Source organism: Ambystoma mexicanum, chromosome 12 (assembly GCF_040938575.1).
Source record: "Ambystoma mexicanum isolate Mex_15411 chromosome 12, UKY_AmexF1_1, whole genome shotgun sequence".
Taxonomy (NCBI): Eukaryota; Metazoa; Chordata; class Amphibia; order Caudata; family Ambystomatidae; genus Ambystoma; species Ambystoma mexicanum.
In genome coordinates, this window is record NC_090936.1 from 558,914,691 (window position 1) to 558,932,992 (window position 18,302).

The 18,302-nt window shown below is 43.9% G+C and overlaps 1 protein-coding gene across 1 annotated transcript in view; it reads right to left on the minus strand.

Moving 5' to 3' along the window:
• Positions 1–18,302, minus strand: part of LOC138513771 (membrane-spanning 4-domains subfamily A member 4A-like) — a 509,343-nt gene that overhangs the window by 143,253 nt on the left and 347,788 nt on the right. Inside the window, exon 4 of the mRNA XM_069628863.1 lies at positions 6,768–6,824. Coding sequence (XP_069484964.1) covers positions 6,768–6,824 — 57 coding nt within the window. The remainder of the gene's footprint in view (positions 1–6,767; positions 6,825–18,302) is intronic.

Here is an 18,302-nt window from a genome sequence, read left to right on the forward strand (position 1 = left end):
GCTCATGGCCTTGTCCTGCGTACTACACCATTCTGTTTCCTTACATTTTCTGGCAGTTTTTGTTGGATTTGTCAAAAGTTCCTCTTCCAAACTTCCTATTTCTTCCAGAACTTCTGATATTGGAATTTTAAAAGGCAATTTCTCCAAATATGTGTTTTATGAAAATACTGCTTTACAGCAAGGGACCTCAGTACTTGGACATTCATTGCAGTGCCAATTGTAGCAAATTCAACGGTGAAGTAATAAAAGCGACTGTAAAGGATTACCATCTGGAAGGGAACAGACCCCTTGGCTTTAGTGTGTTTTTTTAAAAACATTTCTATTAGTAATAAAGTGATGCAGGTAATCCTATGTCAGAAAGAGTGGTTTGCTAACCAGACCCCCTTTCCTCAAACTCCATGCCAAGTGCATGGTGTACGCCTGTGCCCTGCTGCATCAGTATCCTGATTTGCAGGGCCTGCTCTCCAGTGGCACAGAGTAGGTTCAAAGGCCACACCTGCCCTCTTGACAGCTTGGGTGACAGCAAAGTAACTTCTGCACTGAGGCTGCCTTTAAAATAGGCACTCCTGTTCCTAAACCACCCAATTATTATGAGAATTACTGGCAGTAGGAAACTTTAAATATAAGCAATGCCTGACTTCGGGTATGGTGGCTGGTATTTCCCATAATTACTGAAGCCACACCGGATTGGTATGATACATATGTCAGCCGTGTGTGCCCAGGCCAGCCATGGACAGACTGTGTTTATTCTCCCTAGACTGTCTTTGCTGCAACAAGCAGGGCAGAAGTATGACAAATTGACTTCTGCCCTGCAGGTGGTCAAGGAAGAGTAGAGGCTAAAATGCCAACTCAGCTCTCACACTTCTACAAACCAAGAGCCAACACAATCATAAAGGTAAAACAGGCACAGTTAAGAGATATACCATCTTTCCCTTTGGTGGTAACTTGGGACAAGGCAAGGCTTTACTCTCAAGAAGGTGTGAATGTGGTTCAGTAGCCACCCAAACATCGATGTATAACAGTCCAAAATAAAGGAATGTCCAATCCAGGTTCTATACAAATATATACACTTTAATTAAACTCACGTGGTACAATAATAACTGTTTTTTTATTTTCTGTTCTAGGTTCGCCCTCTTACTAATGGTTAGTGTGAGGTTGGTGGTGTTTCTTTACAACTGCTTGATAGATGAAAAACCTTTTTTTATTTTATTTCTCTATCCACAGGATTGTTCTTCTAAAAAAGGGATACATATGTATATATTTCTGTTGTATCTCTACACAACGACAGGCATTGTTTTATTTAAAAAGGTAAGTCTGAATACTATGTTTGCATATCTTGAAACACAGTGTTGGATGATACCAAAGTCTTTTTATTCAGCTCTCCCATGTCTTCTATGAACTGATTTTTTCATTGTCTCTTCAGAATTCAGTTCGAGGTTTGAATGGTTCTCGTTTTGTTTTAGAGAATTATAAACCAAAAAAATTCTGAGTTTTAGAATTTTTTCACTCGTCTGGGTTGTTTGGTAAACAGCAAAGCCAAAAGGCCTACTGGTTTCAGTGGCACTATCAAGTTGAAGCCACTTTCATCAGGGCTGGATTCATTTTCCAAAGCCCTCAGCCATTGAGGTGAATAAGGAGGATTCCAAGCTCAGCTTGCTACTCACTGCCATTGCATATAGGGGGTGCCTCTTGCTGAGGACCAGGACCTGCCACTCTACACCAAACCTCCCTAGTCAGGGTGAGCATAACGTGAAAGGTCTCAGCCTGTCCTAAAGGCCCTGCAGTGGGATCCGAGCATCTGGAAGGCCAAATCCACCAGGATGCCTGTTCTACCACATCAAAGAGGTCGAACCAAATTTCAAACCATGTTCACTGCACTCGAACCAGAGGGATCTGCTGGTGCTGATTTTGGAACTCCATAAGACCTTAGAACAACTGCTGCTTTGCATCAACTGAACCGGCTCACCGCCACACCACTCCATGCTGAGTGTGTCACCTGTTAAGCTCAAAGAACCTGTTTGCCGCTGCAGACTAACTGGAACTGCAGCCTCTTCGAACCCTACAACAGGTCAACAAGGTCACCACATCGAACCAACGGACCACGGCTTGAACTGCGAGTATCACATCTCCAACCATCAAACCAATCCTGGCGGTCCTTCAGAATTGCACAACCTGAATGTTGCACTTGACCGCAATGAGCTCTTGCTTTGAGCTAATTAGATGCCGGCTCTCCACTTGGCCCAGTACAATTCAACAGACCCAAACCTGGTTCAACCCTCACCTCAGTACAGCTTGAAGCCTGGTTTGATGCTTTCGAACCTCCAAACCTTAGATTAGGTACTTTAAACTGACCCTGTGTCCCGGCATGTTGTACTGCAAAAATGACTATGCGCTGACTTTGCCCGGACTTTGCACTGCAAAAATACACTTTGCGCAGTTCCATGAATCACGGTTTGTGTCAGCAGTGCAATGTCACTTTCCAACAGTGCAAATTCAATTTGAACCGGGCAAATATTCCATGAATAGGGCCCATAGTGTTTAATACATACCACTTATGAGTGCGTAACTGCTATTTATAAAATAATGCATCATTTGCTCTCATTCCCTCGATCTCTTCTTCCGTAGTTTGTCCCCAGTGCTTATAGTTTGCTCAGCAGCACAGAACATGGTGCTAGTGGTATCAGCTACCGATCACCCTGAGCAGCATTTACCCAGTCTATCCTCACACTGTATGCATCTCTCTGAAGACCATAAAAGAAAATCCTAGTGTATACTCTGAACAAATTAATGGCATATTGTATTATGATTGTATGTGTATCAGTATCATATACAGTTGCCCATAATGGCACGACAACGAGGTGGTAAGAGCACTACAAGGAAAGGAGTCAAAACAATAAAATACATGATAGACATTCAGACTGTATAGAATCACAAAACGAACACACACCAACAGAACAGAATCAGAAAGCCCCAAGTGATTAAATACAGCAGACACACATTAAGAACATGCACAATAACCACAGCCACTGAAACCAAATGAACATTCAAAACAGTTGTACGTACACATATGTAATAGACACAAATAATAGCACAGACCCCACCTAATGTCTAGATTGGTATTTGCTAATAGGTCTTGCAAATAGTAAACAGTCATTGCTCGATCAATGTTTATGGTAGGCTTTGGGGAGGTCTTTCTAAAGTGCTCAATAACTTGCTTGCTGCAACAATATAATCTCTACTTAGTCACTAGCTCTGCCTTTGCTCAAAGATTACAGACCTGCATATGTTCAGCATTGCCTAACCTCCCCCTATTTACATCACACAGACAATATTTGCTGACATGGATCTTACTAGTTTTAAAATGGGAGCATGCCCATTTCTTGTCAGGTTGTGGGCATGCAAAGCCTGCATTCATGTTACACATATTACACATAGAATACCATTCTGCTTCTGTGGTTCGGTGCATATTAGACCCAATGATTACCTATGCTAAAACATTCTCTATATAGTTTGCCTTTTAAGATAGAATGTGCATTTTTTTAATGTTTGTTCAATGGATACAAAAATATCTATACACCTTAACTTATACAAACCAGTAACAACATTTCTGCACATGTGCGCACTCTATATAGTAAAAATGTATCAGAATTTATAATCATTACTCTCTCATTCAGGGTTTCTACTTCCTCGGGCTTTACTAGCCCTAGCTAGTGATACTATACACAAAATGCTTTTTGTTTTGAGTTATTGTTATCTCTACAGCCCCTTTGTCACCAACCTGTTTCTATTTTCTTAGGTAAATTCAGAACAATCTTCAGGATGTAATTATCATCTATAAAATGTATGTTAAATTGTGGGTACACTTCTGGAGTGCTTTATTACTCACATTGGAAGCACTGTCTTTTATTTCTTATCTTCAGACCACCTGCATCTACTTTTTAGGGAAGTCCTTTTAATGTGCTCTTTTTTCTCTTACATGTGGTGTTTTATCAATCATCTGTCTCTCCCTGCACCATTGATGTTGGATTCTTTAATGATGACCTCTTTTTTCACAGTTTAATTTGTTTTCTTTTCTTTATTATCTTCCCCTCTTGACCGCATTGAAAATCGCACCTGACAACGGGAGTTGAAACCACACACTTGTATAAACTAACACAAAAGACCACATGAGGGGGAAAAAATACAAATAAAAAGCTAATTGGAACAAGTTTGCTGAAAAGAATTGCTTAGGATAATAAATAGAGGAACATTCCATCAAAGGTCTGGGAATCCCTCAACCGAGAACAAACACAGCTGAATACCCTGTTCTATAATAGGTTCTCACTCGTGAGGGTCTGCAACCATGTTTTAGCTTACTGTACCTCTGTACCTTTCACAGAGAAGAAATACCCATTTGCATATCATTCTGGTCCCACCCACCTGGGCAGTCGAGCACCAAAATGCTAGGCAAGAGTACCAACAGCAAACCCAGACACCTGTTTCAGCCTTGTTGGACCTCCACAGTGAGGTGAAGCTGTATCTCTCTAAGCACAGTGAGCAAGAGGTCCACGTCTGGATTAATCTGGGTAATTTAGGCTGACACCCCAAGTCCCTAAACTTTTCAACAAAGGTCGGGGAGCCCCTGTACCGAGAACGAACATGGCCAAATAACTTTTTCTATTGGTAGGTTCCAACTCGGAAGGTTCTACAACCACGTTGCAGCTCACCGTACCTTTCACTGAGAAGAAATATACATTTGCAAATCAGTCTACTCCCAACCACCTGGGCAGTCCAGTACCAAAATGACAGATAATTCTCATCTGAACAAGAGTATCAACAGCAACCCCAGACACGTGTTTCAGCCTTGTTCTGTCTCCTCAGTGATGTGGAGCTGTGCCCCCATAAGCACAGGGAGCAAGGTGTCCACATCTGTATTGCCCTCTGTAACTTAGGGTGAAACCCCATGTCCCTAAACCTAAATAAAGGACGTGCTACAAATGTTAGTACAACTACACATGTCAAAAGTGTTACTCATAAATACATCCTGGTTAATGCTCACAAGTAACCTAAAATAACATTAGCATGTTCATGACAATGTGACTATACATTTAATGTTAAAGAAAATGCATTCTGTACAGCATCTCAAAATATGGTTGAAAAAGGAAGGGGGGGGGGGGAGAGTCCTGATGAGACACTAATCATTGGAAATACTGGGCCATAGGTTTTGTATAAAGGGCAAGTATGCACACTTTGGTTATCTAAGAATAATGATTTGTTATATAATAAATTGATGTTACTGTTTTGTATGAATGAACCTTTTAATTGCCCTATCTGTAAGGCAAGAAATGGAACGTCACATACTTGGAGAGTCTGCTATATTTGCCACTCTTTTAATAACACAGGTAGTCATTTGCTCCAGCATATACCGACAAACATATGCAGGCGGATTATATGGAACAAGGAACCTACATGGATATCTTGCTTTACAACACCCACTGCACTTTAATTTCTTGGTATGTTCTTTTAAGGTGTGCTATTTCCGGCAAGGAACATTTTCATCGGAGTAGTCTTCTGATCCCCCGGCAGACCCATACACTGGAGGCAAGTGCCGCAGGATTCAGAACAAAAACACATTATGAATTGATTAGCTTCTATCTGAGAAACCAACAACTTTGGGTTTGAAATTAAGGATAATAAAATTGCAATACAATATTCTGCATTGTGAATGAAGCAAAATGTAATTAGTGAATCTCGCCAAAAATGCCTAACAGCTATTATGCCTTGAATGCTGGAGGGCCGAAGACAAACTAGTTACAATTCAGTTGTGTTGTGATGTACCTAAATCTACCTTTTCTAGGGCAGGCATGCTATAAAACTGACCTGACTCTGCTTCCGCCAGCTTTTCAGATATAATGTGGCATCTAAGCAACAGTGCTCCATCTCTAATTTAATGAGATGTGACTCACTGTACCACACTCTGCCATCCTTCCATAGGCGTTCCTAACATGTGACATTGGGGGTCATTACGACCCTGGTGCTAAGTGGTTAAGAGCGCCGTTAAAGGCTGCGGCGCCATTAACCACTTAGCGCCTTACTACGAGGTCCCTTTGCGGGACCCGACCTGAACGGCTGGTCTGGACCAGCCGTTAAAGTAGGGACCCGCAAAGGGACCTCGCAGGCAATTACGGTACCACATTTTGCGGTACCGTAATTGCCGCCTTCCCCATTCCCATTGAGCTCTATGGGGCAAAAATGGGAATGGGGAAGGGCCATGGGGAAATGGGGAAATACCGCCCCGCCAACCTTGGAATGGGGTGGTATTTCCCCATTTCACCATGGCGGACTCGTTACAACACCGGCACCAACCATGGTGCTAATAGCGCCATGGTTTAGCAACAGTGTTGTAATGAGGGCCATTGTGTTTCATCCCATGTTACATTTGCCCTACAAGTATACATTGTCATACTGTAATATATGTGCTTGGATATGTGTGTGTTTTTAAAGAACAAAATACATGCATTGACTTGACATTCCAGGGCAACGGTTTCGTCCACACACTGGTCAAAATCCAGTCTTGGTTACACAAGTGTTAAAAACAATGAGTAGGTCCAATCCAGATGATTAACAGCTAAGTTCAAAGTAGACTTTCACAGGGAGAAAAATATACTTTGCTCACAAGCTTGCATGCACCATGAAGGCAAGTTACAGAGAAAAGCAATATACACCTCACCTAACAAAGCATACCATTCAGAATGAAAACATGGTAAGAGAAAAGTCAAATATCTTACCAGAGTCATCACTGGATGGGCTGCTGCAACGACCGAGAGGGACCCTGAGATTGTGTACTAACAAGAAAAAGAAAATAACATTAACAGTATATACATTGTGGGCAGAAATAATGGAAAACTGCAGTGGAGGAGGAGAAGTAGCAGCAAAGTATATGAACTGAATCTTTTCCTTTTAAACATTACCATTAGGGGCCCTTAGACTATGTAGACTGAAGACAGTAGTAGTAAGAATATAAGAGCGACTGACAGTGAACATTCCATTCTGCACAATGGAGGCAGATGAAAAAATCAGCACTACAAATGTTTTAACCAATGCCAGAAACAACAAGGACACTTAGATTCTGTATCACGAGGGAAGAGAATAAGCAGCATTAAGTAAATATAAGAATGACCAGAACCTGCACACAGGGAATCATTTAAAACTATTCTTCTAGTTGTTTTTGTGATGATTAGAATCTATTAACAGAGCCAGGTCATTAGGCCTTTGCGCTTTATTCTCAATCAGTAATGGCCACAAGGGATTGCTCTAGTGTCCTGACACATGTTCCAAGACATTTGTGAATATGATACTTGCTCTCAAATATGTTTAATTCATTTTTATGTTTTCTAATTACAGACTTGACATCTTTGATCACATTTCTCAGTTCAACAATTCATTTTGTTGTGAATCTTTAACAAAAGGTATTATTAATGTATCTATTTATTTTGACACTTGTAAAGCGCACCAAACTCTAAGGCATCTAGGTGCTGGTTTTATCAAGAAAGTGCATACCTACATACGTAAAAAGGTAAGGTATAGGTTAGCAATTATGTTAGACATCTAGGTGCCATTTTTTTTTAAGAAAAGCAGGAAAGTACAAACATACATGGGTAGTAAGGTATAGGTTGAACAATTATGTTCAGAGTCATACCTGCGGTTAAGCAGTGCTGGGCAAAGTAGATGTTTAGGCAGGAATTGTAGTGGAAATTTACTTTTGCCGCTCTTGTGTGAAGAGCCAGGTTTTCAGGCTTTTACGGAAGGACCTAAAGGAAGATTCAGATCTTAATGAAGATGGTAGAGCATTCCAGTTATTGGCAGATACCATTGGGAAGCTACTGCCCCCTGCTTTCTGTAGTTTGAATCTGGGTATGGCGAGTAGATGCGAATGGGTTGAGCGCGTGGGTCTGTTGATTGTTTTTTAGGGAATTTGTTGGATAGGTACTGTCATTTTGAGCAAGGCCAAAAACCCCTTCTAGGGGCTGTTTGGGTGAAGCTCATATGAAGAGTCAGTCCTGGCGCCATACGCGCCAGGCTCATAAAGTAGAACTTACCTGATGCAAACCATGCTGCAAGAGCTCCAAGCCAAATGAGGCTTGGAAGGGACTATTTTACCTAGGGACACAACAAAAAAAAAACAGCTGGACTCTTACAACCTTTAGACATTCCGCCTACGCCATGGCACACCTTATCGTTAGACCTTATTACTGATCTACCTCCTTGTAATGGATTTAACACCATTTTAGTTATTGTGGATCTTTTTTCCAAGATGGCCCACTTTATTCCTTTAAAAGGATTACCTTCAGCCTCAATCCTGGCCAAAGAATTCCTCGAAAACATTGTTCGTATACATGGATTTCCATCCGTGTTGGTCTCTGACCGGGGCAGTCAATTCATTTCACATTTTTGGAAGAAATGTTGTCAATTGGCACGAATCGACGTGAGATTATCGACCAGTCTCCCACCACCCCCAGACCGATGGTCAAACGGAGAGGACCAACCAGACTCTTGAACAATACCTGCGTTGTATGTTACATCAGACTGAGAGTTTTTGGAAGGAAATTCTTTGGATCGCCGAATATGCATACAATAATTCAGTACATTCTGGAACTGGGCAAAGCCCCTTTTATACCCTATATGGGCACCATCCTCGAACCTCAGACCTTGACTCACCCCAACACTTAGAAATGCCCGCAGTGGACCATCTACACGCTATGATTACACAAGCCTTTAAGGAGGCAACTGCACATTTAAAACAAGCGAAGGAGAAATATAAGAAAGATGCTGATCGGCATAGAAGTGATACTCCACAGTACCAGATAGGGGATCAAGTATGGTTGGCCACAAAACACATACCTCTCAAGGGAACACAGACCTTTAACCCTAGGTATTTGGGACCTTACTCCATTAAGGCCATTATCAACCCGGTGGCCGTCAAGTTGGACCTGCTAATATGCAAATTCACCCCGTCTTTCATGTGTCACTTTTGAAGCCAGTGCAACCAGGGACAAGACTAACCAAGCCACCAGACCCCATCCTTATAGACGGGGAACCCAAATTTGAGGTTGAGAACATCCTGGACTCCAAGATGGTGAAGTTTAAACTTTTTTATTTAATCGACTGGAAAGGTTACAGACCACAGGAAAGGTCTTGGGAACCTAGTGACCACATGCATGCACCTCGATTGGTGAAAAGATTCCACTGAAATTTCCCAGACAAACCAAAACCACGGGGAAGAACAACTTTAGGAAGGGCCTTGGGGGGGAGTGCTGTCATGATGCCTACCCCCGGGACCCAGACATGGCCCAGCAACCCCGGAAGCAGGCATCAAGTCATTTAGAGCAACCCCAAAAATCCCTGCTAGGGGCTGTTTGGGTGCGGTCCTGGCGCCTATGGCCTATGGCGCCAGGCTCATATGGAGAGTCAGTCCTGGCACCATAGGCGCCAGGCTCATAAAGTAGAACTTACCTGATGCAGACCATGCTGCAAGAGCTCCAAACCAAATGAGGCTTGGAAGGGACTATTTTACCTAGGGACTATTTTTTACTCGGGTGTGGCTGTGGAGGAATACTTACCTGGGACTACTTTGGTGGCTATTTAAACCACTTCCGAAGAGCAGCACACGCTTCGCGTTATTCTGCATCCAGCAGCATAACGCTCACCGTGTCTGCAAGCCTGCATCCAGTCTTCTGCCACGCCCGCCTCCAGTCTGCAGCTCCTAGAAAAAGGGAGAAACCGAAGGAGAAAAGGTTAGAACAAGAGCAATATCTTCGATCCTTACCTGAATTCCGGATCCACCGCGCCTTCGAGCTGGAAGAAAGAAGTATTTTACACGCGCCGCCTCGCCTGCTGCAGCGCCACGCTGAACTCACCGGCCTTCGCAGTATCCTCACGATCCTCTGCATCCTTCTACACATTCCCGCCGCACTCCAGCACCTAAGGGGAACACAAGAACAGCAAAGGTGAGCCAAGGGAATAAACAGAGGCAATAGTAACTACTCCCATAGACTTACCTAATTTACCGCCGGGAGTACTGTTCCTCTTTACGGGTCGGCGCAGTCTCCATTGCATCCTCGACATACACTGGCCCCTAAAGGGAACAAAAGGAAAATAAGGTGAGACAAAGGGACAAACAAGGGGAATTCTTCTCACCACAATAGACTTACCTAATTTTACCGCCAGAGGCATTATTCCCCGAACTTCATATTTTCTCTCCGCACCTGAATAAGGGAGCAAGCAACAGGTTACATTCGGGTCTTATTTTATTGAACTGTGTTGGATAAAACAAATCCTTACCTGAACTTCGTCAGCTACCACGAGGAACTCTTCGCTGGGGTCAAGCTGCAAACTGTAAGGAATCGGACAAGAGTGAAAGTCAGACATTTGAACTCTTACGAACTACAATGTTCTGAAACTCACCAATTCCTTCTAACAAGTGAAGCAACTGGTTATCCACGCGCCCCTGCGCTCGATGCAGGATGGAGAGCTCATCCTTCCAAACCATCAGGTGAGACTTTAAGAAGGGACATTAGAGGCGATCAGTGGGGAGAACAGCAGGGGGGGGTGGGGGTTAACTCTCAACTCCACGGGTGGTTAATTCCCTTTCTCGATTTACAAAAGTATACTCCTACGGCCCAAGCAAACCAAGCTGGGAGGGCCAGTCCAGTCTGTCATCTCGGCACTACACTTCACATTGGTGGAGACCGCAGCTGTCCAGTTCGGATCGACGCCCCTGTGGGAGTCAGGTGAGCGTAACAGGTACTTAGTGTCTGAGTTAGATAGACATTTGTGTCTCGAGGAGAGGGTTTTGGAAAAGGATTCGATCGTGGAATGGCAACCAGTGGTCATTCCCTCTTGTCATGGTGATGTGTTTGTTTTTTGGGATGTTAAGAGCTGCTCTTAGAGCATTATTTTGAATCACCTGAAGTTTCTTAATATTACATCTGTTAGTACCTGCATAGAGGGTGTTCTGTTTTTTCATTGTTTAAACAGAGGCCATGTAGGGTAGGGCCATCCATGCCTGGATGGTTTGGTAAATTTTGTTTAGTGATTTTGAGTCTGAGTCATATGTGCCTGTGATGGGTATGAGGATTTGGGTGTCGTCTGCATAGTTGGTGTAGGTGATACCCAAGGCATCAAGAAGGTATAATAGAGGTTTGGTAAAAACATTACAGAGTGTAGGGGAGACGCGAGAGCCTTGAGGATCTCCGCATTGGCTGGCAATGCTGCTGCAGTAGGTGAGAAGACCCTCATAGTTCTATTGGATAGGAAGGACTGTATCCAATGAATAGCTTTGGTTGAAAAGTGGACAGCCGAGGAGAGGCTTTTGCAGAGTATGTTGTGGTTGACTAGGTCTACTAAGAGGAGGAGTGCTAAATTGCCTTTATCTTTAATCTCGTCCATTTGTATTTTTAGATGCAGGAGGGCTGATTCGGTGCTATGCCCCGGACGGAAGCCTGATTGGCGAAGGCCTAGGAGGTTGTTGGAGTCCAGTTGGTTTTGGATTTGCAGATAGGCTGCTCTGTCCAGTATTTTAAGGAGGAAAGGTACTGTTGTTATAGGGCAGCAGTTTGTAGGGATGTTGGGTCTAGGGTAGGTTTCTTCAGTAAAGGTGGGACCCACACATCTTTGAGGTTAGTTGGGACAGTGCTTGTTTCAAAAGAGGCATTACTTAGGGTTGGGATGGAAGGAGTAGGTTTGGCTGTGCAGCATTTGATGAGCAAGGCCGGGTAGATGTCACCTTGACACTGGGAAGGCTTGAGGCTTGTGATGATTTTCAAGACTTCTGTTGTTGAGACAGTGGAAAATTCAAATTGTGTATTGGTGTTCTGTGGTGTATATAGAGGAACCTGATGGGATAGGGCAGTTGTTAAGTTATTGTTTTTCAATTCAATTTTAGATTGTAGTAGGGCGATTTTGTCAAGGACTGCTTTTTGTATATCTGTGAACTAGGCAGTGGCTTTAACACACGAGTATTGTGGTGGGACTTGCGATTGTGTTCATGAAACCACTTCAGGGTTATCCCCTTCTTGAATTTATAAAATGTAGATCTGTGACTTAAACCATACGCAAACAATTATACTATGCACCCTTTTATTACACAAGCATTTCTAATAAAACATGGTATTCCATGCACCACACATAGAAAACTGGTCAAAATCCTCCTACTGCTTATATCTGTCACAAGTTTCTCCCCTTCTCACCTGTTTCTCTTCGCTTGTGACCTTCTTGGATGTGTTCCTTCGCACGATCCGGGATTTGTACAAACCTGTGTGCAGGTCTTCGGATTCCAGTGTGAGGATTGCAAGTCCTACGCCAAGTAGCGTTCAAATATCCAGGACCGGGAACCAGGAAGGAAACAGTATCTAAGGTCGGAGACACGGAACGCCGTGACCCGAGCACCAGAGGATTCCAGGAAGAAGGGCACGGAAGGGGTAGTTCAAGGAATGGGAATGGAAAGGGGGTAATCAAGGATATGGGACAACAGGACTCGGAGGGAGACCCAAGCGAACTCCTACAACACACGTCTGAACAGACTAAGCGGTAGCGTTGAGACGCGCAGAGCTGCGGGGGCGTGACTGTTTTGTAGGAAGTTGAATGTAGCGCGTAAAGGCTGGTAAGTTACGTTTCGTATCCAACGGCTTTGTTGGAAGGATCACTGAATTCAGTCTTCTATGGGCCAGGGACCATGAAGTCCAGAACGGACGTAATCGGCGGTTCATGACAATATCAGCATAATTCACCTGACTTTTCAAATCTCATTGTTGGCTGGTACCTCCTTTACCTAACTCAACTCCAAATATCAATTCCACAAATGTTCACTACGTCCCATTTCTTTTCTTTAAAGATCTTTCCAAACCCACGGAGCATTGTTATCTAGTTTTAAGAGCCCTGATTGAGGACATGCACATTTTAAATCCAGCATGACTATGAAGATGCAAAAATCGGTCTTCACCAACACTCTGAACATCATGAAAACTTCAGTACCAATTGAGATAAATACAGTGCCCAGCACAAGCATTCTTCAAATACGGGACTTAGCTCCAAGCAACAAGATGATTATAATACACACCAACCTTTTCACACTTCACAAATACATCAGGCTCTAAAACACACCTTCACAGAATGGCACATGGGTTCAATGGCCCTTCATCATAACTAACTGCACCACCTAAAGAACTAAAACGCAGAAGAACCACATCACTAAAGAGACAACATTCTTGTGTCAAACATGATACATGCTTTCATGAGAACCACGGTATGCAGCACATCCCCGGAAATGCATAAAAGAAACAGTGGTGGGCAGGGTCCTGATGGTACAGATAGATAAATATTATATGTTTTGGAAATAATCATGGAAAGGCATGTGCCCAAAAATGATGTCCTATTCATAACGCTGTGTGCAGATTGCCCTTCAAAGGCTACCAACTGAAGGCCAGGATTGCATACACAAGGAACAAACAGACATGCATACAACGGCAAGCCCCCAGTAGGTTAAGTACATTCATGAGAGAGATTCATTTGAAATGTAAATCGAAAACATTGTTTATTACTAACACAAAACTTGCTTGCAAAACCTACGGAGCAAGTATTGCAACCCAGCATAGGATGTCAAAGCCAGTCCAACAGGCCCCGTAGATACAGTAACCCCAGTGCAAACAGTACCCTGGAAGGCTCTGAGAATGCGCTTTCTCAAAATGAAAATAAAAGTCTCATGCACATAAGGGCAACCATCAAAATCGTCATTGAGATGAAAATACAAATCAGTCTGCATACACTTGGCCAGGATGAACAACCCTGCCACCATCCTTGCGTAGTATTATGTTGCCATCCATCCAGATCTGCCCTTGGTTGTCAAATCGGGCATTCTACCTGGGTCATAGAGAAACATTGCCATATTCCTCACATCTGCAGTGGATCCAGTGAAGCTATTCCTGCCACCCAACTATGACAACCAGCATTGACCCCTGTGAGGCAATCATGTCATGCCATTGTAGCAAAAACACCATTGAAAATATTTCATAGTAGGTCTTGAACACCCAGCTCCTTCCAATCAGAAATGGGATCCACACATGATGAGATCTGTGCCTGCATGACGTGTGACTGTGGATGAGGTCCACCAACAATCCCAGGCAGCACCCAACTGACCTCCCCATTAGGGACCATCCCCATCCATGTGCTGTAAGGGCAGCACCCAGCCACCTCTACAAACCATCCCAATCAACACAAATATGCTGCACATGCTTCAGACCATAACATAGAGACCAGGAGGAGCAAAACCTGTCCATTCAGGCCAACATTTCATGCAGAGATGCCGAAAAGCTTTATCCAAAACAGCACACCATGCTACCAGCCACTCCAAGGATGCTGATCCACAGAGGTCCTGTGTTGATGCAGTACCCACAGAGGATGACTCCTCTTACACCCTTTCAGCACTTCTTATGAACACCTCAGTCATTCAGAGTTAATGTTTAGCAGTTGCAGGCCAAACCACATCCATGACTGACACAGGCACAACCCCCATGCCTGGCACATACAAATATCCTTCAAGTCACAACACCAGTGGAACTCTAGGGTCCTTAAAATGCCAGACTTCAACAAAGCTGAAATGCTAATTTTTGCATAGGATGTACAGCCTCATGTTATGTTGCTGAACCATGGGAGAAAACAAACCTATGCACAACAGTAGAAGACATGGCAGGGGATGCATCGGCAATCCTCTGCACAGATCTAGATGCGTATGAGTGTTGCATAACTTCCAATATAATACTTCTTGATATGTGTACCTAAACTACAGAAGAGGAACAAATGCTTTGAGGAAAAGAATGTAATGGGAAGAGATTGTTGCTAGGCACCTGACACAAGAGCAGGTTTCCACAGTGACATACACCGACCATGATAGACAGAGTAAGTCTGAGCATGTGTCTCATCGAGGGGATTGCATGTTGACCAAATGCAAGCATGTGGACCTGCATGCCATTGCAACAGTTGTGAGCCATTCATATGTGGTGTGTGGAGAGAAAATGAGCGACAGGTTGTTGAATTTAGGCACGCTGTACTTGGAGGAAGTCATGCATCAGATGGAACATCGGACAGGCAACACTGGAAGCAAGAAAAGTGCTAGTGAATTAGTGGCCACATAATGACCAATGCAATTTGGACTTGGAAGGTGGGGCTGTGGGTGCAACGGGGACTGTTAGTAGAGACAGCAATAGGAGTGTGTCAAAGTGCTTGTTCTATGGCTAGGATTAGCGGTACAGACACTAGTCAAAGGCTTGGGGTAAATATTGCTCCTTTTACCTTCCAAAATAAACTATACAATGCTGTGGGAGTGTGCTCAGCAAGCCCCAGATTTTGATGTCATCAGTGTTTTGGTATGGGAGGGAATGATGGTGCTTCTGATTCCATGAAAGGATGGAGAAATGTCAGTCACAGGAGAGGGGTCTTGAACAATGTGATGAGCCTCTGGGCTACATTATGTGGGAGAGTGTGGAGTTCAAGAGAGGTGTCACAAATGCAGAGGCATTGGCAGAGCAGGACAGAACGGAACAAACAAGGGCCCATCTAGAACTCAGAGAATAAATGGACAAGATCAGACAGTCAGTGGATACCAACACACTTGTGATTTTTCACTTCTTTTCTGACAAATAAAAGTGCATAGACTTTGTTTGATATGGAATCAGTGTAGAAGCATCAATTCCTGGGTAGCACAGTGTTTTTTTAATTGGAAAACAGGGCAAAAGCACCAAACACTCCCATACCTGTTTGTTTTTACTATTCCGCTGCCTCTACTTCTCTGAAACAAAAATGATATTCCAACACTGATGCTTTTACATGACATGGACATAACAATGCCTTTGCAATGATGTAATACAAAGTCATGTTTTACGGAGGGAAATCTGTCTGTGTTGCAAGATTTGAGGAATTTGTTCCAGTCACAGGCTGCAGGCACCACTTGCCATCTGTGTGTATGAATGAAGCCAGATGTGGTTGGCTAGGTGCCATTCACATCACCTTATTATTAATAGGAACTGCTTGCCATAAGTAACATCACAAAGGTTACTCCATGTAGCCTAGCGATCTATGTGGAATTGTCATCTGGAAAGGGTGTGGAAGCCCTGGCTTTTTTATTTTTATGAATTAATAAAATGATGCAGGTAATTCCATCTCAGAATCTCAGAAAGGGTGATGTTGCTAATTAGACCCCCTTTCATAAGCTCCATGCCAAAAGCATTGTGTACACCTTGCCCCGCTGCATCAGTCTCTTGTTCTGCAGCTCCTGCTCGCCAGTGGCATAGAGCGGGATTAGAGGTCACAGGTGCCCTGTCCGGCAGCTGCTGTGTCAGACAAGTTACTGCAGCACAGAGGCTGCATTTAAATCTGCACCTCTGTCCCAAAACCACATCATTATGATAGTTACAAACTTGTTGGCAGTTGCGAACTTTAAATATAAGCCATATTTGAGTTGCAGGTATGGCGGCTATTATTTCTCATAACAGAGCCACATCTGAGTGACATCATACATGTGTCAGCACTGTGAGCGCAGCTAAGGTGTTCACGGTTCATGTGTGTTCTGGTCTGACAGTCTGTCCCTGCTAGTTTGCAAGGCCAGACACTGAAAGACTGTGCCTCTCCTTTGATCCTATCTGAGGTTGGGTAACAATGATCTCCAGCCCAAGAAGCCTTCTGGAGGGATTGTCCTGGGAAACAAGAATCAGAGGGCATGTCCATAACAAAAAGACTAACCTCACACCAGGGTGTTTCATACCAAAGGGCCTTTGATACAATGGGTCTGGGAAGGGCAGGGTTAGTGTAGACAAGGGGAGCTCACCACAGTGGGGAGGGGTCCCAGGATCTTGTTTCTCTCTTTCCTTCCTGTATCTTCAACCTACTTTAGCACAAAACACTTTGGCTATGATGCCGTAAGGCAAAGACCACTTGTATCAATGAAAAGTATTGGACCAGTGAGATACCTGAGAGTCTCCTCATGGCTACTCACCTTAGAACCTCTGCCCAGGTGGCCTGGGAAAGGCCATCGCTGTTGGATCCCGACCTTGCGGGCAGGGAAGCGAGGGAGGATCACCTGGGTGGGGGTCCATGGGGATTGGGGAAAAGATATCCACAGGCTAAACATGTTATCCCCCTTTCCCTTATGAGAACCCTCCCCGACCTTTATGGGCTACTGTAAAATAGCTCTCCTCAAATTTCCTCCTTCAATCTATTACAATACTGAGATGAGAAAAGGTGACTAGGGGTAGTGAACACCAGTAACTAATTTCACCACTCTAGTACTGAGACGAGGAAGATGCAGGCAAAGTACTGTGAAGGTCAGGGATGTCTCTTTAATTGCAGTCAGGCACTGCCTATTGGGAATTCACACCTGCAACCTGTCAAGAGGTTGCAGGTGTATAGGAAGGGAGAGAGAGACCAGGAAAGAGACCAGCAGGGAATCCTGTTTGCAAGTAGGCAGCTGTGGTGGGTCCTGCAGGAAAGCCAGGACGCCAGCAGACGATCCTGAAGGATTGTGGAGCCCAGGAGCAAGTGGGCCAGAAGAAATTCACAAGTGTGGGAACCTCCTTGGTCGAAGATTGGCAACTGGAGCTGTGAGAGAATAAAAGAATTCAAGTGTCTGCCAGGGTCTGCGTAAGGTAAGCGCAGCTGCTGGCGGGAGCAGAACAGATTCAAAAGTGGGAGCAGGGCTCGCCGCGCAAGGCAAGCCAGCAGCGGTGCTTACCTTACGCAGACCCTGGCAGACACTTGAGCAACGCAGATGCCCGAAGGGAACGTCATGGAATGGTGAGTGAAGGGGAATGTCACTCGAAGCTGGGGCGCTCCTAGGGGCTGCATGAGAGCGAGGCAAATGCCAAAAAAAGCTAAATAAACTGTGCAGAATGAATGAAAACCAAAGCAGCAAAGTAAAGAATCATTAATATTGAATAATGAACTGAAGGAAAACTTTATGGGCAAAGCTTCGCTCTGTTGTAAGATAAAATGTGACATTGCCCATTTGAAAGCCACGTACGAAATAAGAGAGCAAGTGTGGAAGTTTGTGAAAAATTATGATGGCAAAGCAGGAATAAATAAAACCACCAAGAAATGAACTTCATTCATGTATACAGTATGGCAAGGCCAAAGACTGGCAGAGGATATGTGAGACATTGTGGCAAAGCCAAGAAGGTGACCAAGGGAAGCCAAGTGCGTGTGAATTATCACATAAAGCCAAGATCCAACAAGAATAAGCTAAGTGAGTGTGAATAGGTATACAGGGCCAAATACAG